The 22,285-nt window shown below is 46.4% G+C and overlaps 1 protein-coding gene across 2 annotated transcripts in view; it reads left to right on the top strand.

Moving 5' to 3' along the window:
- woc (zinc finger protein without children) overlaps positions 1 to 20,863 on the top strand; it is a 35,794-nt gene extending 14,931 nt beyond the window's left edge. For both annotated transcript variants that reach the window (XM_089570422.1, XM_089570421.1), the window contains exons 9-19: positions 168 to 462; positions 2,701 to 2,888; positions 3,149 to 3,464; positions 5,313 to 5,518; positions 6,331 to 6,433; positions 6,564 to 6,763; positions 9,143 to 9,365; positions 9,730 to 9,852; positions 11,904 to 12,128; positions 13,548 to 13,644; positions 20,333 to 20,863. In XM_089570422.1, coding sequence (XP_089426548.1) covers positions 168 to 462; positions 2,701 to 2,888; positions 3,149 to 3,464; positions 5,313 to 5,518; positions 6,331 to 6,433; positions 6,564 to 6,763; positions 9,143 to 9,365; positions 9,730 to 9,852; positions 11,904 to 12,128; positions 13,548 to 13,644; positions 20,333 to 20,519 — 2,163 coding nt within the window. In that variant the 3' untranslated portion in view covers positions 20,520 to 20,863. The remainder of the gene's footprint in view (positions 1 to 167; positions 463 to 2,700; positions 2,889 to 3,148; positions 3,465 to 5,312; positions 5,519 to 6,330; positions 6,434 to 6,563; positions 6,764 to 9,142; positions 9,366 to 9,729; positions 9,853 to 11,903; positions 12,129 to 13,547; positions 13,645 to 20,332) is intronic.
- The last annotated feature ends 1,422 nt before the right edge of the window (positions 20,864 to 22,285 follow it).

Here is a 22,285-nt window from a genome sequence, read left to right as displayed (position 1 = left end):
CAAGATTTGCGAATGGTCAAGCTTTGTTATTGAGAAGAATGTTTTGCTTTGAAAAATGATGTGAGATGTCTTGTAGGGGCAGGTGAAATGTGCACATGGCATGTGTTATGGAGCAGCCTCACGTCTATGTACTCTCTGACAAGTTTGTTCTTGTCATTGTCTTGCAGGTGAAGAAGTACAACTTCGACATGATTGAGCAAGTGGAGCTGAATGCAGCCAGCCACCTCTTCTGCTCTCTCAACTGCCTGAACCTGTTTCGGGTCAACCAGAATGCATCATCGTCGCGCGTCATTCGTTGCGACAACTGTTCCAAGATGCTCCCTGCTCAGTACCACCTGACCATGAGTGACGCTACGATACGCAACTTTTGCTGCTACAAGTGCGTCATCACATTCCAGAACCAGTTCAAAAACTTGCCGCTACTCACCACTTCATCGCCCACTGTCGCTCAGGCTACAATGGGTGAGTTGAAAATCCTTGCTGCTGGGGTTTTGTTGGGTGCATTTCATAATGCAGCAGGGAAGGTCAAAATTGTTGCAGGTTAGTTGAGTGAATGCTGCGTGGTTTTTCTCTGTGTTGTGTTTAATTTTAGCTTGGCTAGTAATGAAATTTTACGTGACGTGGTGCTGGTGACGGCAAGCTAGGGTACCTAGTGAAAATGCTTAGTGCAAAATACGCATGAAACATGAGAGCCCTTTAGAAATGGCTAACAAAATTGTTGTGTTTACCGAGACTAAAAGGAATGGGAGCCGCGGCTGGTCATCTGAGGTGTTGCTGAACTAATGAATCGAGGAAAGCACATCTTTTCCTTGAACATGTGCCATTTCTCAGTGTCGGCGATGCTTACCGCATTTTAGCACCAATATTTGTTTGTTTAATTAATATAGTTCCTATATTAAGTAAAGTAATAAATATATTAATGGTATTTATTATTATATTGTAAAAAATAATGTCATAATAATAATAATAACAATATGCTGTGAGCATGTTACATTTCTCCTTTGGAACAATGGTGGCTTTATGAACAAAAAGTTTTTATTGTATGCAGATGGACCGCAGCTATATATCTCGAGCTTATACATCTGTTCCTTAAACAGGCCTGCTCTGGTGTCATGTTGACTAGGAATAGAGAATTGTGTTTGCGCTGACTATGATACTTCCCACAACTTTTTCAAAACTGCCTTTGATCCTGTAAATAGTCCAGCTGCACATGTAGCTTTACCCCCTGATTTTGATGGCCATTTTTCAGTAAAGGTTTATTTTTATGTGGCGGTCTTGGCAGTTGTGCTGTGTTTTTGTACACTCCACGATGACGCATGTGGATTGCCAGGATGTGAAAGAAAAAATAAAATGATGTCTCTTGACTACTTGTTAAAGACACGCGAATTTAAAACAAAGAGGTGGTTTGAACATTGAAATTGGTGTAGCTTTCACCAACAAGGCTGCTGTACATCACTCGGAAACATCATTGTTATGAAATCAAGATGACAGTGCGGTAAATTTTTTTTTTTTTTGCGTTATAATGATGTTTTCATATTTCAGCGTTGAAGTAACACATTTTTTTATGCTTTCATTGTCCGTTGCATGTTTTTACTGACTGCGGAAGAAATAAAAAAGCATTTTTTCCCACAGGTAACTCTAGGAGTGAGCAAAAATGGTTCAGCTGACCGTATTTACCCAATTCCAATGCGCACCTTTTTTCGGGGAAAATAAGTCTTAAAATCGCATGCGCCTTGGATTCGGGTGCTAGCTGCCCATAGCTGCCCATCGTAATCTCCATTATACGATGTGGGAGCTCACTTATTGCTGGCAACCATGGAAGCACGTTTGCTCGTCGTTCTTTGCGTCGCAGGAGCCATTTTCAACTGGTGTGGTGCTTGTCATTTCTGTCAGCGAGCATGGCACAAGAGAATTCATGGGACGAATTGCCTTGCCTCACTTTTGCTGCATTTACGACGCGAGTAGCAAGCTATAGCGTCGTCCATAGCACGACGGTGGTGTTCTCCGGAGGGCTCTCCGTGCGATATTGTTTTTGAGAGTGGATGCAGCGGCCACGTTGGCTCCTTTTGTTGTTTTCAAGTGCAAGACACTCCGCAAGTCTGTGAACTTTCCGCGAGGCGTTGTAGTGCGCACCAACGAGAAAGGTTGGATGGATACGGATCTCGTCATCGACTGGGTTGGCTCTGTGTGGCACAAGAGGCTGGGTGCTAGCTTGGGGCTCCGCTCCATGCTTGTTCTGGATGCCTTCAAGTGCCACCTAGACCAGCATGTCAAAGACAAGCTTATAGCTTGTCACACAGACCTTGTGGTGATACCGGGTGAAATGGCCTCCCAGCTGCAAAAGCCCGTGAAAGACCGCATTCGAGCACTGTACAGTGAGTGGCTAATGAATTGCTGCCACACCTTCGCAGCCAGCAAATCGGGCGCGCATTAGAATCAGGGCTTGAATTTTTTTTTTTTTTTTGGTGCCGTAAATTTGGTGCGCGTTGGAATTTTTGTAAATAGGTTATTGAAAGGTTTCTTTGAAATGCGGAAAGGTTGAAAACATAGCGAGCAAAGTGAACTTTCAAGCAAAGCTTGAATTAACATTTATGAACTTATCAAAGCCCAGATGAATATGGGCCAGCTACAGTTAGTGTTAGTAGCATCCTGTTGACTTGCTGTATGGCGAAGTGACGCAAGATGTTCATGTCCTTACAGCCAAGAGCCAAGCTGCGTCTGGGGCGAGCACCACTCCGGTCATCTCCAACATCCGCTCTCTGGCACCACTGGTGAAGCCAGGTGGTCAGCCGGTCGTTCCCACGTCCATGCAGTCGGCTTCCGAAATGAATAGCACTGTTGTGGCCACTGCCGTCCGGCCCCCACCCACTCTCACGGCGATGCCAAAGGTGAGGGATGGGCGGCTGCTACGCTTTGCAGCTTGTACACATGCTGGTTATGGCGACTTCCTTCAAGAAAAGAGGAGAGAGAGCTGTTGCAGCACTGGCACGTTAACAGTACCAAAAATGGGGTCTTTTACATTGCTCACTCATGGATAATTCAATGGCTTTTGTTGATATGGCTTATGGGTAATATTTATATGGTAATATGATATGGCCTGTGTGTAATATTTATTTATTATTATTTTTTTTTTATCTTGTGCAAACAGGTTGTGAGTGCCCCAGCCCTGACGCAGTCAAACAGTGTCTCAGATGTGGCGCCAAAAGTAGTGGCGCCGAGCATCGCTGCTTCAGCGGCAGCGCCAACGCTGACCGTGTCTGTGCCAGCGCCCCCCACTTTGGGGCCGCCTGTGGTGAAGGACATTGCCACAGCGGTGCCCTTGGGTGGCCAGACCGAGCGAGAAGTGATCATCCAGCTTCCGTTCCCCAAGCTGCTTCGCAATAAGTCAGTCCTGTGCCGGCCCCAGATGGTGTCCAAGGCAGCATTCTGCCGCCCCATGGCCTGCCACAAGGAGATGCAGACTGGTGAGCACTGCTCGTTTGTTTGCACGCTCTCTCTCTCTCTCTCTGGGGTTGGTCATAGAGTGAAATGTGCTTGGCAAGCTGCTTGTGATTGTTAGGCTTGCCAGAGCAGCTTTACTTACCGTATTTACTCGAATCTAGGCCGGCCACGATTCTAAGCCGAGACCCGAAAGTTGAAGGCCACAGAAAAAAAAAAAACTTACCTCGATTGTAGGCCGGCCGAAAAAACAACTGCGAACAAGAGGTACAGCACGCAAACGACATTTATTGCCAGGAACCCGCTCAGGCTGATCCCGGGCTGGCGTTTGGGCGAGGAGACATATGCAACGCCAGCCCGGGATCAGCCGCCGAAGTCCCGCCCGGCTTGAAGATTTGACGCCTGCTCTGCAGCGAGTATAACTTTCCGCTTGAAGGCAGCACTATAATGGCACCGCCTGTTTGGTGCCATGGTGTTGGTGATAAAAACCACGCACGAAAACTTCACTGCTGCGAATGTGCTCACGCCACCGCACGAGAACAGAACAAGGCCAAAATGGCAGCCAGTGCTCATGTGTGCTGCTTTGATCAGTATCGGCTACGGATAGCAACGGCTACGGATAGCAACGGCTACAAGGTTGTCTTTCGTTGGCGTTTTGTGGGGGCGCCACCTGCGTGCTACATTTATTCGTATTTTACGAATACGAAACCTCGAAACGAAATCCTTGAATCTAAGCCGACATAAAAGTTCTACATCTCGTTTTTTTGAAAAAACTATCGGCCTAGATTCGAATAAATACGGTATTTTTTTAACAGTTCAGATATGCTTGGTTAAGCAGGTTGGTTAAGCAAGCTGCACATGGCTTGCACCCATTGAGTGTGTTAGATGAAGGTTTTTGTTACCACGTTCACCACGTCGTGGGTCACCAATGGGTCATCTCGTGTATTTGTACTGTGCAGCCACGAATACTGAGTCACACTATGAAGCCTTCGGACAGCTGATATTTTTCAAAGAGCCTGCGAGAAGTGCTTGTCGCGGGTCGTATTGCCGTAGGTGGGCAGTTCCTAGAAGTCAGCTTCAGCAGTGGCGCACTGGTGGGTAAGCAGCACCCAAGAAAAATTAAAGAGTGGGCAGGAATAAAGGCTGCAAAAATTGCTACATCACTGAATCATCAATTTAGCTAATTTAGCGAAAACTGCAGAATCTGTGTAATGTGGTCGCGATTGTGAAATCTTCAGGCAACATGTACTTTTGCGTGCTGATTCTAAATGGAGTTAAACGTGGATGCAACAAACCTCCGTATAGCGAATTCCTCACTATTACAGAGTTTCTCAGTTCCCTAATGCCACCCTCATTCAAGCGTCTCTACAGTTGCCGACCGATTTTTTGGATTCGGTGGGATCCAAAGAATGGTCTGAATAATCAGAAGTCCGAAAAATCTCCGATTTTCTTAAAAAAAAAAAAGAGAGAGAGAGACCACGTTGCTGCAAAAAACTGGCTATAAAAATCAGGAACTTCTGTTTCCATCTTCTGTTTGCAAGCAGTAAACAGGACAAAAAAGTTTGATTTCCATTTCGGAAGCTAACAACCACATTGGACTCACGTGAATGTCATTACTTCTGCACTTGTGCCTGGACAAACCTTACCTCTTAAAATTTTTAAGGCACACTGAGGTGAGTTTAAGACGGCCTATATTGATTAATTTTCCGCTTTCTAACAACATTGCGGTTAATTTACATGATTGACCTGATAAGATAGGCGATATGTGCGAGCTACTTGGTGTCTGAATGGTGTCCACAGTTCCGGGTCAGCAGTGCACTGTAAGATTTTTTTTCTTTCACCGTGGTGTGATGGCTGCTCCTTCTACGATGCAGATGCACAGGCGCAGACTGAGTCGGAGAGCGGTCCTGTACGGCTCATACCCGTTCCCGTGCCAGTCTACGTGCCAGTTCCCTTGCACATGTTCTCGCATGCTGTGCCGTCGCCACTGCCCATACCCATTCCTGTTCCTGTGCCCATTTTTCTGCCCACAACAAGAGACACTACGGAGCAGATCATGGAGACCCTCAAGGAGATCAAAGTGAGCTTGTGCCAGCTGCTAGAAATGCATGCAACTGTGCCACAGCCAGGGGAGAACGGAGTGTTGCAGTGGGTTGAAAAGCTCATGTTGTGGCATTGTGCAGTGTGAGTGTTGTCAGAGACAGCTGGAAGTCGCCTGTGTGCGTGCGGTATCAGTCCAGAGTGCAGGGCAGCTGTTCTGCCCTCTAAACTGCTGTGCCTAGCAAGAAGCACGCATTCTTCGGCAGCAGGTGTGACCTGACTTGCTGGAGGACAGAATGAGTGCTGCTTCACGAGTGGAAAACAGGTGTCGGGTTTCTCTGCATTATAAATTAGATGTTATCCACTGAAAAGGACGTGCACTGACAAGGCTGTGGTTTTATTGATTACCTGAAGTACCTAATAGCTTAGTTAGCCTAATAGTGGTGATAACTAAAGAAAGGTTGTTTACGTTTAAAGGATTTTTTAACGCCAAAACAATATCGCAGACTATGCAACATCGCACACCGTAGCAGAGGATCGGAATAAATTTTTGACTACCCAGGGGTTATTCCACTCGCTGCAAAGTCTTGACACATGGACGCTGTATTTTTGCCTACTTTGAAGTGCAACTGCCATGGCTGGGTTCAAAACTGCTGAATTGCATGCAGCAGTTTATGAGATAGCAGTGAGATAGTTACTATGAGATAGATAGTGATAAAAAAAAATTGGTTTTCAGGAGGAGCTTCTAGCAAACAAGGTGGCTAAGTTGGCTGGTTTGTAGTAGTTTCTAAGAAACATTTGGGTATGCATGCATTTGTAATGTTATTTTGCGTTATTGTGACTCACTCCTAGGAACAAATAAAAAATGATGACAAGTTTGATGAAGTCCTGCTCGCCATTGCACGGTCCTTGGCAGAGTCGTCTTCATCGAAGTCATCGTCTCCTGTGCATACAGGTGAGCACGTGTAACTGGCAGATTTTGAGTGCATTCTATGTGCCTCAAGAGCAGGTTGATTTATACTTTCTCTTTTTTTTGTTACAAGAAAGGAGGGAAAAACGTATGTGGCTGTGTTCTCTACCTGCAGATGATTCTTCCCAAACAAGGCCTAAAAAAAGGGCTGCATCGGAAGAAGCCGATGCCGACATCTCGAGCAAAAAGACAAGAACTTCAGACGATGAGATGGACACATCTGTCTGCAGCCCTGTGTCTGAGGATGCAGTGGTCACAACTCAGGAGTCCACTGTGACTGATGATACAGTAGTGAGGACTCATGAGTCACTAGATGTAGGTGTCTCCTTTCAGTCGTTACCTCCCTTTTTTTCTTGCATCTCTTTTAGCAATTTCATTTTGCATTGCTGAAATCTTATGAGTGCACAAAAGCAGTTTCGCATTGGTGCATTCATTGACTCTTATCCTGCCAGATTGTACTCCTCACAGGTGTAGTAAATTCTGTAAATCTTTTATTTTCTCAATGGCTAACTTAAAGAGCATATTAGTTGTCAGAACTATAGACTTTGAGGCAGTGTCTTTCTCCCCCCTCACCTTTATTTGGTAAACTTACATTTTGTAATAGCGCTGTTGATGGGTACTTTCAATCGTGATTGTATTTACTAAGATCAAATTTAGTGCAGATTCGGTGTTTCTAATTAAGCAGCCAATTTCAGTTGCATTTGAGCTTGACTGCTTGACACCAGACCGGGTCCCAAAGGGCGATCAAGATTTTCAGTCCAGGTTGATATGTCACAGCTGCCTTTGGGCTCTGGAAACATTTCTCTGTGCTTTGGAAGAGTTCAGATTGCCTACTTGCACACATTTTGAAAACTAAGCGGCAACGTTTCGGTCACGAGTGTTTTTTGCTTACTTGTGCTTGCTTGCAAACCCACTGATTTGGTGCTGCTATACAGCTTGGCTTAGTGTAGTGCCGGCTGGCGAAGTTGTCTACCAAGCTCACTTGCGCAATTTGTCGAAGGCAGCCAATGTGTCGAAAGTGTCCAGGTGGCAGCAGTACAGTGTGTCGGCAGATTTGAAAGAGCTGTCGGACATCTTTGTTGATAATTGAAGTGACTTAACGAATGGCCTTGGGCGTGTGATAAAAGCCTCGCAGTTTTCTCCTGCACTCTGAGCACTACCCAATGGCCTTGCAATGATTTTCAGGATAGGCGCAGTGCTATTTGTAGTTTTGTATGGATCATTTCAAACTCCTTCCACTGTTACTCTCTGGGATGGGCAGTTTTATTTTTATTTCTTTTTTTTGCCCATCCTACTCATTGTTACACTCTGGGAGCTTGTGTTGTTTCTGGCTGTATAGTAAGTAGCCGACCGATATTTCGGACTCCAATAATTCGGACTAGCGCGATATTTCGGACTTCGCTGAGGAACCGTCGCGCACCTCATAGGAATGTGTGCATTTTCACGACCGATATTTCGGACTTTGTGGAGTCTAAAAGTTCGAATTTTCGGACCAAAATAGGCGCCAACAAGATTGTGATGATCGTTTTTCAACCAAAAGTTCGTTATTTCGGCCTAATATAGACGCGAGCGGGCATCGCTGTCACAGCCAACCCGTTTGCCGCCACCGCGAAAGGCGCCATCTTGGATTTAAACGGAATCGGACTGGCTTGGATAGGCTTGGCTATTTGGTCTCCGCCGTTGCTTTTCGAGATAAGATGCTCTCCATTGCCATCGAGATGCCCTACAAAGGGCGCGCGATCGCATGGAAAACGAACGGCGGAACAGCTGCAGCACCCCCGCCGGAGGCGCCCGCTTCCGCTCGCGTCTTGCCGTGGGTTACCCATGGGTTAGCTCGGTCTTTGCGAACGTCATTGCCTCATGCAAACTGACTGTTCTTGCTTCGTGCAGCGAGTGCATTCATTCGCCGCAAGACCGCAGCCACGTTGCACTATCTGGTATCATGATGTGATAGGGTGCGGACATGAAGAAAGCATGGCTATGACTCAGACAGAGTCTAATATTATCGCATGTAGGCCGAACATGGGGAGCGATGATTTTCGCGATTTTGAAAGCTGTTTTTTTTCGCAGAATTGTTTATTTTTTTAAGTGCACGTATTTTTCGGACTGTTCGATTATTCGGACCATCTTCCGGGTCCCGCCGAGTCCGAAAAATCGGTCGGCGACTGTAATGCTGCCCGACTGCCATCTAGTATCGCAGCATTTGGAGCCAGAAAATGTTTCGAATTGCATAGTGAAAGCACTTGATATTTTCCCTGCTTCAGAGTGCCGAGGCTCTCGTCTTGCTTGCTTCACGGGCGTTTCTTTTGACCTAGGATCGTCGCACTAGTTAATTTTCTGGGCAGTAGGCCGATTGTTGCATGAGGAGTGCAGTTTGGAGGCCAACATGAGCATGACGACGTGTGGGCACTTTGGGAGGGAGGGGAGGTGTCTTTTCTTTGTGGCCATTGAGAATGGAGCGCACTCACTCTTCAGTCTTGAAGCACAGTCGAATGAAAGTGAGCCTGCCTTTGGTGAAATGAACGAAAAGACACTCACTGTGCCCGTGTTCTGTAAGGTGTTTGGTGTGGCACATGCACAGGCAGCCATTCTGATTGCAGCTGACAGCAGTGAAGCATGTGTGTCTCCTTGCTGTTTTGGAGGACGTGGTGGGCCGAGCTGGGCATTGTTCATTCATTCATTGCCCATTTGCAGCCGGCTGCAGCTGTGAACACCTGGCAGGACTGGGTCCAGAAGAAGAACTCAGCGCTGGAGAAGGGCTCCTTGTCGGGCAAGCGGCAGCTCAAGCTCTTCAAGACGAACCTGCTGGGCATGACCCCCGAGGAGCTCAACTACGCCCTGTGCCTCTTCATCAAGGAAGTGCGGCAGCCGGACGACTCTCCTCCTTCCCCCTGCCACATCTACCTCCAGTGCCTTGGTGAGCACAGTGGGATTGAAGCCGCCCTCCTGAAGCAGAGTTTATTTTTTGTCACATGAATTTTCAGGCTAGACTGTTCTGTGGAATAGAAAGCATTCGTGATCCATTCAGTCCCTGCGAGGTATTTGGGGAGTTCGTGAAGTGTAGTTTGAGTAGCTCTCTTCCTCAGCATGACTGGAGAGGCACACTGAAATGTTCCAAGAAGTAAACTAGCATTAGATGCATACTATTCATCACTGCAAATGTCTAAAGAAAAAAAAGAACAGATATGGAAAAACTGCAGGATTCTTGAGGACGGTTTAAGTGCTCCGAAAAAAACAAACAAAGAAACTGTGCGCTTATTTTCATTATTTTTTTTTTGCAGGGATACAACAGTACCTCCATGAACAGGGACGACAAGATAATATCTTTGCCGATCCGCAGTATGAAATGTTTGCCGGCTGCTTCCACAGTATCTTCAGCCAAGCCAGCAGCCCAGACAGAGAATGTGAGTAGACCTGAGAGTGGCAGAATTCATGCTGGCTTTTGTTTTGTTTTTTTGCTTTCTGGAGTGAGAGTGTGACTAGGTATGTTGCAAAGGAAAAGAAAGAAATTATTGCAGGTACTTTGCAGAGGGAAGTGATTTTAATCTGCCTTTTTTATGTGCAAAACCCTAACTGTAACTGGTGGGAATGATCTCTCTGGTATCGTTATAGTAAACTAGCAAAAACGTGGTGAAAGTTATTAATCATGACTGCATTGCTGGTGCATATTCGTACTGTCAATGGGGATATCATTATGGCAGCAACAGACACCAACGCTGTAATGTAACTTGACAATACAAAAAATGACGGGACGATTTAGTGTGGTTGGGCCAGATGTGAGTTAGGTGTGCTAGCATTTCGGTTTTCGTTCTCTCATTGGTCATTCTCTGCCTTACAAGCCCTGCCGGTGGAAGGTGCTGCCTCCAGTGGGGCTTGTACAACCCAGGGTGCTCTTCCCAAGCAACCTGTCACTACCGGTCATTAGTTGAACCGGCACCTGTCATGGCGGCAGTTTGCTCACAATCCGGTAGACATCACAAGGTGATATGACCTAGGGGGCCACCATGGAAGATGGAGGGCTAATCAGCTGGTGCCAGTCAGCTTTCATTGATTAATACGCCAAGCCAGCAACCTTAGCTCTTCAATCAAGGAAAAGACACAATGCTACTTGATTGTCATCTGATAATAATAAGTGCCCTTTTATTTTTAGTTCATCATCTCTCCTTCGACTATTTTCACCGTGTACTCGCTTGAGCTTCTACTGTTTTCTATGACAAGCATTTCCTTCCTAGTTGCACTATGGTAGCCCATCTTGAATGATGCTCTCTCGGAGCCTGCTGTGCTGACGAATGTGTTGTCTCTTGCGGTTCTTACGTTGTGCCATGAACACAGGCAAAACGTAAATTGTGTGGCACACTGGCAGTGGACGTTTGTTTATATGGCACGTTAGGAAGGCTATTCATAGGCTGGAAGTGCTGGATTTTGAATCTTCAGTGTGCACAGACATAGCTTGACTACATAGTGTACCTTGAGACATAGTGTACGTTGCAGTCTATAGGTGCTGAGGGGTATGAAAGAGCACGTTTGGGATGTTCTTGGAGCTCCCAATTCAGGGCTGCATTTTTATTCCACTACGTTGGAGCATGAATGTCACGTTGCAGACAACTCAGAACTGCAAGAAAAGATGGTACAGCTTAGTACAAGCTGGCATCCCTTTTCTGTCAAAATGTGCTGAATGCCGATGTAAATTAGTGAACTCTTGATAATTTGAACTTTTCATGAAAAAAAAGCAGTGAAAATTTATTCAAATTATGCAAAGTTCAAGTCATCTGGAGTCTTTTTTATGCATTTGATATTCACAGGGCCAAAGAGTTAGATTGAATAAGCTGGCTTCTTGAGTTGAGTCAGTTCGAAATAAGAGTCCGCTGTAGTTGGCTACAACTGCAGCTGTATCTACAGCTGTATCTTACTGGTACTCACCTATGGGGCAGAAACGTGGAGGCTAACAAAGAGGGTTGGGCTTAAGTGAAGGACAACGCAGCGAGCTATGGAAAGAACAATTATAGGTGTAACGTTAAGAGATCGGAAGCGGCCGGAGTGGGTGAGGGAACAGACACGGGTTAATCACATCCTAGTCGAAATCAAGAGGAAGAAATGTAATGCGAAGGCAAGATGACCAGTGGTCCTCAAGGGTAACGGAGTGGATTCCAAGAGAAGGCAAGCGTACCAGGGGTCGGCAGAAAGTTAGGTGGGCGGATGAGATTAAGAAGTTTGCGGGGATACAGTGGCTGCAACTGGCAAAGGACAGGGTTAATTGGAGAGACATGGGAGAGGCCTTTGCTCTGCAGTGGGAGTAGTCAGGCTGATGATGATGATATAGTTGGCTCTGTCAAGAGGGCAGCTCCTTTGTCTTGCTTAAAAGAAAAGAATTGTTGTGAAGTGTTGTGCCTGCTCAAATGTGAAGTTTTTGGAGACGATGGCCACACCGCTTTGCATCTCCTGTTGGCTCGTGCAGTGCGGGAACATATCCGGGAGGAAGTGTTGTGGCAGGCCCAACAGTTGGGGGACCACTCGCCCCTGGTGCTGCTCAACACTCTCATGTACTTCAACGTCAAGTACTTCCGGCTGCACACGGTCGAGCAGCACCTCCAGCTCTCCCTGGCCGATGTCACCGAGCAGGAGGAGAAAGGTCCCGAGGGACAGCCACTCAAAATACTCAGGTCCACAGCTGGCCATCAAGGTGAGGGTCCCGCCAATCACGGGGCTTGTCGAGCTGCTGTCACACGGGGCCTGTTAAGTGGAGGAGGGAAAGAACCGGAATGGCCCCAGGACTGGTCGATCCTGAAAGGAGTAGGTTGGCTAATCCCAGTGAGGGAAGGCGAAGCTTTCTAAATGGGGAAATGTGAATGGAAGGCTTAACATGTTTCTGAAGAGGCAGGGGCCATGGCCAAGGTTAGTGGTCAGGGTGCTGGCTTCTGCTAGTCATTTTGCAGCAGTTTAATTCCTTACCTTAGTGTCATGCTTGCTTGAAAATCTATCCATCAAGCCCACCATGGTGACTCAAAATTACGACATCCGGCTACTGGGCACAAGATCACAGGTTCAGTTTCTAGCTGCACCTGCTTTTCAGAGTGAGTGAGTTGCAAGAATGTAAGTGTACTGCATATTTTTGGGGCATATATATAAATTAACCCCGGATGGTAAAAATTAGAATTTGGCGCGTTCCTTCATGGCTGCAAGGTCTATAGAAGTTCCTTCTTTTCTTCAGCATAAAAATACATTTTTTTCATCACAGCAGGAGCAAATAAGCTGTGTTACAAGATTTTTTTTATTATGAGCAAGCATGATGTTTACTGCTCAGCACTGTGTGCAGTCTTTAATATCTGTTCTTAACTTGACGTCACTAATACTGTACTCCCTTGCACTGTGAGCGAACTTGCATGATACTCACCCCCTATATTATTCATTACAATCGGGAAAAATTATATCTAGAGTGGGAATTTTTTCTCATTAATAAATGGACCTCCAAAGCTAATGCCAAATGTTTTGACAAAAAAAGATAAATTAATTATGCATGTGCATACTGTAGTAATACAGTAAAGCCTTGTTAATTTAAAGTCATTGGTACTGCGGAAAATGTTCAAATTAAATTGGTTTTTTAATTAACCGACTACAGCAAAAAAGAATGGAACCCAGGTAAAAAATTTGAATGTAGGAACGCGGTACCTTTTTAAACGAACTTCGTTATTACCATGTACTGCCGTGTAAAAGTCAACCCCCCCCCAACTCATAGCCCTTGTTGGCTAAAAAAAAAAAAAGTTGACTGCAAATATAAGTCAACGTGTACATCCACTCTCCTCCCCCTGCTTTTTCTCGCCACTGCACTTTGTTTTGTAGCTTCCCGTGGGACGTCATTGTGGCATGCGCGCAACTAAAAGCAATAAACGTGCAACGATGTGGTCATAAGGACAACAGTCTGAATAAATGGAGATCAATAGCAAAAAATGGCACATCACTCAGTTTGGCTCTGTTCATTTCAGTTGCAATCATTATACGCATATTTAAAGATCAACTGTCGCCTGCCTATCACATGTGTATTGCTGTATGGACCTCTATTTACTGTGTATGTTACAAGTTATGCTTATGCACTTCTTCACAGAAAACGAAAGTGATCGTGGATGTTGCGACCAGCCAGAAAACACGGAGAACCCACAGCGGTGCCCAGTGAAGCTTTACGAACTTTACCTCTCTAAGTGGTGAGTAACGGCATGCATAGTGAAGATGGTTCTTGTCTGAAAAGCCTAATCAAGGATTGCTGGGATTACAGTGAGGAGTCTTTTGGTGCTGTTTTGTCATACAAAGTAAGTGTTAATTAGATGATAGGTTTGCCTTGTCCAGGTACAAGTAGAATCAGGAAATTGTGACTAGTAGAAGTGGAAGCAATGCAGTCTCTTATGGAGTTAAAACATTGCACTGCTTCGGAGTTAAAGTAATAGACTACGGAGTAAGGAGATACAGTCAAAACTCGATTTAACCCTTTGAGGGTCGAATTATTTTGAAGAAAACTTTCCCAGGTGGTCAAATTACTTTATTGCGGATCTTGAATCTACAAAATGTATATAATCGAGAATAAATAGTAAAAAAAAATTAGGAACAGTACTTTGGTGACAGCATCACTCACAACTGGAAAATGTTCAATAGAATAGAATAGCAGCGGTGATAAGCAAGCTAAGAGCAGCACCAATAAAGATAGAAATCAACTTTCGCCGCCTCTGCAAAACAGTGCCCACAAAGAGAAAACACTTTTCGCGCGACTCCGTTGCGATCCCGCGGCGGAATCGAAACCGCGTAGGCGCGTTGCCACAGAGGGCGAGAATACCTCGCGAGCAACGGTGATAAGGAAGCTAAGAGCAGCGCCAATAAAGATAGAAATCAACTTCGGCAGCCCCTGAAAGATAGTGCTGACAAAAAGAAAACTCAAATTTCGCGCGACTCCATTGCGATCCTATGTTGCGATCACGCGGCGAAACCAAAACTACAAAAGGGGTGCTGCCGCAGTCTGTGCCGCCGCGCTAAAGCTAGACATAAGTTCTGCTTATCTCCGTAAGAAGCACGGTGTAAGAATAATTTAGGTGATGACACTGCGGCCGGCGCACCGTCCTGGTTGTGTTCGCCGCCGGCGCTGTTTCCGTTTCGCGGCCACAGGTGGCGCTAGTAGGTGGAGGCTCTCGGATTCGCGCTGCGTAGGTTATCGATGCTAAGCGTTGCTCGTTTGTCGCGCTCGTTATCGCGGTATATAGAAAAGTATGCCCAGTCATGAATACACCGGGTTTCTGCAGTACCAAGACTGATTATCTAAATGAATGTGCAACTGATTTCTCGACGACTTTTTTGTAATAGCTCTGATAGCTAGCATACGTTGAAGCCAGTATATCAATCGTATTTTCTAGTTGCGCCCGCCAATGTTAGCTAATTAAAGCAAGAATAAATAAATTGTAGCAGGATTTTCGGGGAAATAGCCTAAGGACAGCTAGCCAAAATGCCATTCCGAGCTTCGAACGGTCGTCAACCCAGTGATCTCGCGCTGGCGGTGCGGCTGCCGCCGCTGCTCATCATCCTCTTTACAAAATAAACGTCCTCAAAGCACCTTGAACCATTGCACCTCTAGCTTACACATGTACTTGGTACTCGTACTGATGCAAAAGAACCTCACAAAGCTCTTTAGTTGATCTCAAGGTAACTCGGAGCCCTTCAGAGGTGCTTTTTGTCAGGAACATATCTTTCGGGATATTTCCACTCTGCAGCTCTTTTTCCCAGTTATCCAACCATTCTACCCCACGTGACAGAATGCCTAGGTCAGAGCCCGGCTTTGTGACACCTTCATGAGGAAACCGCCGATTCAAGGCATCGAAAAGATTATTAAGAAACAATGTGAATTCTTGCGTGGCTTCAGTGTCTCCCAGACTGCGCACACCACGGTTTTTGTAAAATTCAATACCTGCTGCCATCGAGCGACTGAACAGTCGTAGTTCGCCAATTCTTGTTCAAGATTATGTTTTTGTTTTTGAAGCCGCACTTTTGACTTGTAGCAGGCAGTCCTGGCGCGCCGCAACATTTCAATGCGTGTTTTTTTTCGATGGACTGGCCGGAATGCGAATGTGTTTCAGTTGAGAATTCTTTTTCTTTCGTGCAGCGTGAATACGAAGTACATCTTTTAACTTAGCACATGCATTGCAACTTGTACTCTCTGTCACTAGTAGGCAACTGTTGTGCCGCCAGATTCCACATTTGTCAATATATGCGCACTCGGGGCGTATATTATTGTTACATTTCACCACTGGGACCACCTGCACACACATGCATTTTATGAGAGACCCGCTCTGCACACTCTATATCAGCTAGGGAATTCATGGGCAAACCAGAACTTATGGTCTGTACGTTAACAATACGGCCATAAACAAAACATTTCACTGACAAGGAGTCATTATGTAATTTGGTTACTTCTAGTACTTTTCTATGAAAAGGCGCTTGGTTACTATCTTTCGGCAAATCTAGCTCACTGAAAACAACAGATTTAAACCCAAATCTGTCAGAAAACTGGTCTGCCCAGGCTTCACTTGAAAGTTTAAGGCTGGAAGCACAGCATGACAGAGCGGAAATTGTCATTTGCTGTCCTCCGTCCTGGAGGAACAGGGACTCGGTGGGTCGCTGCTCTTGCGTTGGTCCATGACTTCTCTCTTGCTCCGTAGTTTTTTCAGGTGAGGAAGAAACTTGTTGCTGAATGAAAAGAAATGATAGAATCAGGAATGTTTCTGCCGTCCCAACTAAGCCAAAGTTTCGTTTACGTCATCTATATTATGTCATTACTTCTCTTAAACAAGCTGGTGTTATATGTTTCGTGCTATTTTGTTATTTCTTATTAATCTAACATTTTCCTGTTACCAACCTCTTTTTTAACGCCTGAACGCCGGCGCTGAAATTAAATAAATGAATGTTCACTTTCCGGATGCCACCTAATAGTGAGCAAAGCTTATGCAATTACTAGCACACTGTGCTATTAGATGTCCAATGAGATCCTGGCTAATTAATTATAATCAAATAAATATACTGAAGGGAAGAAAACACGGCTGCGGCAACAAATGGTATTTACGATAATTTCCGCTCAGTAGTTAAATATGATGATTTGTTGCGCCTAGCGAGCTTAGATGAGGCGGCTGGAGGAATGCCACCTGAATTTAAAGCAGGAAATTACCTTTTCAGCTGTGTGACTAGGTACGTCGGCAGTGCATGTGCCACTCAAAGTGTCAGTATCGTGTTGATAAGTATCCTCTCCTTCACGTGGAGGGGGCGCGACGCTGCTGAAATCCAAGCGTGGCCTCTTACAAGGCGCGTCTGCTGATTCGGCATCAGAATGTCCTGAATTCGTTATGTCAACCAGCAATAAACTTGGTGTATTTTCAACGGCCAGGTGTAGCTCTTCAGAAGCATTCGACGCTTCTGGCTGTCCTTGCTTCTTAGGCTTCTGAGAAGTCGGCGGCAGAGCCTGCCGCTTCCGCGGAGGTTTTCTCGTTTTTTGCTGCACAGTCAAGTATCCTGGGAAGTTCGGGAAAATGCTAGGCACAGCGTCGGGTGAGAGCACCGGTTTTTTTTTTTGTGTGTAGAAGGACGATCCCCTTGTATTCCGCGTGATATGTTGCAGAGATCACTTCATTCGGGAAATGCTTCGCGCACACGTGGTCGGTAGGCTGCAAAACTCTGTCTGCTCTCGGAATCGCCCGTCACCACTTTTCTAAACGTTCGGGTTCACGCGGAGCCTTGAAAAGCGACACACGCTCCGTACATGTCCGATACCCCGACTTGCAATTCGGTACAAAGCACTTGCCCATTTTGAAGCGCAGCAAGCCTGAGCGCAACTAATTGCACTCGGCGTCATATGCCGCGGCGTGGTATACGTTGAGTGAATCCAAGCAGAATACCAACTCAGCCGAACAATGCACTCACAGGACTCACAGGCACAACCAAACAATTTTCGAGAACCCGGAGAAGCCTTCACACAAACACACACGAGTTTCAGGAAATTTCCGAACGCACGCGAGCGGGCAGCGCGGGCCCCTGGGCTCCCGTACTACAGCGCCATCTGTACTCTTGCGGCGAAAACTACCGCTGACTCAAGGTCATCTGCGAACACAATCTGCCCGCGCCTTCTCTCTACGGGGAGCGGCGAGTGTCAGCACCTAAATTATTCTTACACCGTGGTAAGAAGGCAGCACAAAATTCAAACACTTCTTGTAAGTCCTAAGAGGTGGCAGCACCCCCCAGTGAGCACGCATTGTTCTTTTGGCGCAAAATTTCAAACGGGAGATCGAAACCGTACCCGTACGGCAAAGACCTTGCGGGACAGAAAACCGCCGCCGTACATATACGGCAAAAACCTTCAAAGGGTTAACGAAACCCGATTTAACGAAGGTATCCTAATTCCCCCTCATACGCCCATAGGGTTCAATGCTTTGACTAACCAGAAATAACGAAACCGATTCCGTGATCTGTCCCGATTTAACGAACCTTTTTTCGAGAAATAAAGGTGAAAAAGTGTTAATTTTTGGTCTATTTTGTAGACAGCACACCAAAATTTATTGATTGCGAGTCAGCAGTAACAGCACGGAGCATCTTCGGCCCGCCGCTTTTTTCAAACTGCGCGGCACAAAAGGAGTTTTAATTTTGAGTCGAGGTCACGAGATGGCGCCAGCAGTGAAAAAGTTTCGTGCCACATTTCATAGATGGCGCTGTTGCAGTTCGCGTGTTTTTTTTTGTGTGTGTTTGTGTGTTGTGCTCTGTGTTCGCTCTTGTGCGGATATTTCCCTGTGCCTTTGAACGCACGTCTTTGTCAAGCTCAGCTTGTTAGGCTTCCATCAGTCTAGCCTTGCTATCGTGAACGCGGACGTGGTGTGTGCGAGCAAGCACGCCGCCAACCCTCCTGACTAGCAGATGGAGCCCTGCAAGAAACGAAAAAGGCTTACCCTGGACAAGAAAGCGGACATAATTCGTGCTGTGACAAGTGGACAGAAGAAATGTGACGTGGCTGCAGCACATGGCATTCCAGCGAGTACTCTCTCCACAATATTGAAAGGGAAAGATGACATCCTCCGCGCCACTTCGTCGGGGAATCTCTCGCGCAAAAAAACGCTGAAGACTACTCCTCAAAGCAAAATGGAAGAGGCCCTCTTTGCCTGGTTTATGGATTTGCGGGCGAAGAATATTCCCGTGAGTGGAGACCTGCTCCAACAAAAAGCTCGCTCTTTCGCGTGCTTGCTGGGCGACGAGTTCAAGGCAAGTCCCGGCTGGCTGTCGCGCTTCAAAGAACGACACGGCATCGTCGGGAAAGTGCTCAGCGGTGAAGCGAGCAGCGTAAGCATGGCTGTAGTTGGCAGCTGGCAGTCTGAAAACGTGCCCGACATTCTGGGAAAATATGCCCCCAGCGACGTCTACAACGCCGACGAGAGCGGTCTATTCTACCAAATGCTGCCTAAAAAAACACTCGCCCTGAAGGGGCAGGCGTGCCACGGCGGCAAACACAGCAAACAAAGGCTGACTCTTTTGCTGTGCGTCAACATGGACGGCACCGACAAACGAGACCCGCTTGTCATCGGAAAGATTGCGAGGCCACGCTGTTTTAAAGGCACCAAAAAGCTTCCTGTGAAGTATGTTGCCAATTCAAAGGCTTGGATGTCGCGTGCCATTTTCGCTACATGGCTGAAGGAATTTGACAGCGACATGTGTCGCCAGAAAAGGAAAGTGTGCCTGTTGCTGGATAACTGCACGGCCCACTACGTTGCAGAGGTCGAGCTGACCAGCGTGGAGCTCCGCTACTTCCCCCCAAACGCAACGTCCGTGGTTCAGCCCTTGGATCAAGGGATAATTAATAGCGTGAAGTGCACATACAAGCGCCGAGTCGTCGACAGAGTTCTCAACCTGGAGCTGAAGCGCGAGACGAAAATAGATATTTTTATGGCGGTTGAGATGGTGGCGGCGGCTTGGAGAGCATTGAGGCCGTCGATAATTGTCAACTGCTTCAGGACTGCCGGTTTCGGTACACTAGGCCCTGAAACTGCCGAAGCTGGTCCGGACTGCGCGAGCGCTCAGTGGATGAAGTGCCCACAGGCATAAGTTTCTCCGACTACGTGCACGCCGACACCAACGCAGTCGCAACGGAAGTTTTGACTGATGCCGATATGTTGCGGCTTGTAGAAAGCGTGGAGGGAGTGACGGCTGAAGACGCTGCCGACGACCCTGCAGGTGCCGAAGCTCCCGTGCCGACACCAGGTCAGGTGATGGATGCTCTCGATCTGCTGCGACATTTTGCCGGCGCACACGAGGGGACGGAAGACGCGTTGGACGCACTTCAGACCTACGAGAAATCGGTGCGGCCGTTGCTCACAAAGCGCACGCAGGCATAGATCACCGACTTCTTTGGCGGAACATAAATTTGTAGTCCCCTCGGGCCTTTCTTGTTAAGAATTTTTGTTGTTTCTTTTCATACGCGCTAGCGGCGCCGGTCGTTTCCGCGGTCCGCAGTTTCATTTTGGGATCATTTACGCTTCACAAATATGATGCTACGGTAGCTTTCTGGATGCCGCCATACCATATAATCAAATGTACCGAATTATGTGCCCAAGAAATGCCTCATTCAGTTTAACGAAGTTCTCGATTTAACGAAATAATTCACGGCTCCCCTCAACTCCGTTAAATCGAGTTTTAACTGTATAGTAATGTTACAGAACTTATGCAGGTTTTTTATTCACTGAGCCAGCGACATAGTAAATCTGTAAGTAGCACTGATACTGCGGATAATATGGATGATGTGGAATGGTTTGCTGATTTTTTGTGGAATTGAGGTCCCTGTTATGCAAGGTTTGCACTCATTCACTGGTTGCATTTTCATTTCAGCCCGGATGCTGTCAGATCCAAGCCGGGGACGTACTACATGCTGCCAGACCGAGCATGCAGTGTTGAAAGCACCGTGTGGTATTCCTGCAACCCTCTTGGAAAAGACACCATATCACGGATGCTGACAAGGTTTAGCATTGTTGAGGAGGTGAAAGAACTTTCAAGCAAACTGGTCGCCCAAGCCTGATTCTCGTCCTCATACAAGTACTGCCAGCGCAGAGATGCATTGGACTGTGCACACCACCTCACCTCTCCTTATCTCCTCTTATTTTTATTGCTTCACCGTCCTCCTTTTATGTGTTTTTCATTGCGTTTCTCATAGATTGTTGTCACGTTGTTTATATGGGAATAGAGCTCTGTGCAGCCACCTTTGTGGGGGGATTTTCAGTGATCATTTCAGCATTTTCTTACGCAGCTGGATCTGGTAATGCGTTCAAAGGCTGTGTAACATGTGGAAATAGTGTTACTATAAGAATTAGACTTCTGAATATAAAGACTTGTTCAGACACAGCATTGCTCTGTGTTACGTACTGTGTGCCTGCTGCAGTTTTTTTGCCACTAGCAATCCATAGAGCTTTGGTCTGCTGCTGGCATTTTCTTTGCGACCTCTGCCATCCTATGTATGCTTCTCAAGTGTGTGAAGCAACATAAGGAACCACCCAAAAACCTCATAGTGGCTTCAATACTGCGATACCTACCAAAGCTCCGAGCACGGACACTGGTTGCCTGACAGTTCGCCAGATGGCATAGCCTCTCAAATCCATAGAGCTTTGGTCTGCTGCTGGCATTTTCTTTGCGACCTCTACCCTCCTATGTATGCTTCTCAAGTGTGTGAAGCAACATAATGTAACACCCAAAAACCTCATAGTGGCTGCAATACTGCGATACCTACCAAAGCTCCGAGCACGGACACTGGTTGCCTGACAGATCGCCAGATGGCGCAGCCTCTCAAATCTGCTATTCCGCTCACCTCGACGAAAATTCTGCATGCAAACAACTGAAGTTCTTTGCTGATTCTGGGCAATCCAGGCAAGTTGCAATGTTATATTATTAATCAAAAAACACAGACTATCAAGCTACCCTCTGGTCTTGTTTGAGTCCAAATATGTAGGACAGTAGTTTGCTCAGGAAAATTTTTTACAACCTGGACAGGTAAATACGGAATACTGCGATACCTACCCAAGCTCCGAGCACGGACACTGGTTGCCTGACAGTTCGCCAGATGGTGTAGCCTCTCAAATCCATAGAGCTTTGGTCTGCTGCTGGCATTTTCTTTGCGACCTCTACCGTCCTATGTATGCTTCTCAAGTGTGTGAAGCAACATAATGTAACACCCAAAAACCTCATAGTGGCTGCAATACTGCGATACCTACCAAAGCTCCGAGCACAGACACTGGTTGCCTGACAGATCGCCAGATGGCGCAGCCTCTCAAATCTGCTATTCACCTCGACGAAAATTCTGCATCCAAACAACTGAACTTCTTTGCCGATTCTGGGCAATCCAGGCAAGTTGCAATGTTATATTATTAATCAAAAAACACAGACTATCAAGCTACCCTCTGGTCTTGTCCGAATCCAAATAGGACAGTTGTTTGCTCAGGAAAATATTTTACAACCTGGACAGGTAAATACGGAACACCCTGTATATGTGCTGCCAAAAAAACTAATTGCATCTCAGCAGTTTACACTGGATGCAAACGAATTTTTTTTTTCATCACGTTTCGGAAACTTAAGATGGCTGGTTTACACTTCAGTGATTTAAATTCGTGCATGTGCTACCAACAGCTGATTGCGTTCACTAAGAAAGGCACATATCCCTGCCCAAGTGGGCAAGTTCATTTCTAAACTCTGCGGGAGTACTCTTTACAGTACCATAGGTGCAAGGTAAAACATTACACGCTTCTTGAGAGTACCTCTATGGATTGTCAGGATGTTCATCAGTTTGCCTCAAGC

This window comes from Amblyomma mixtum, chromosome 2 (assembly GCF_055824585.1).
Source record: "Amblyomma mixtum isolate Tamu chromosome 2, ASM5582458v1, whole genome shotgun sequence".
NCBI lineage: Eukaryota > Metazoa > Arthropoda > Arachnida > Ixodida > Ixodidae > Amblyomma > Amblyomma mixtum.
Note: the sequence above shows the minus strand (reverse complement) of the source record. Positions and strands in the feature narration are given on the sequence as shown.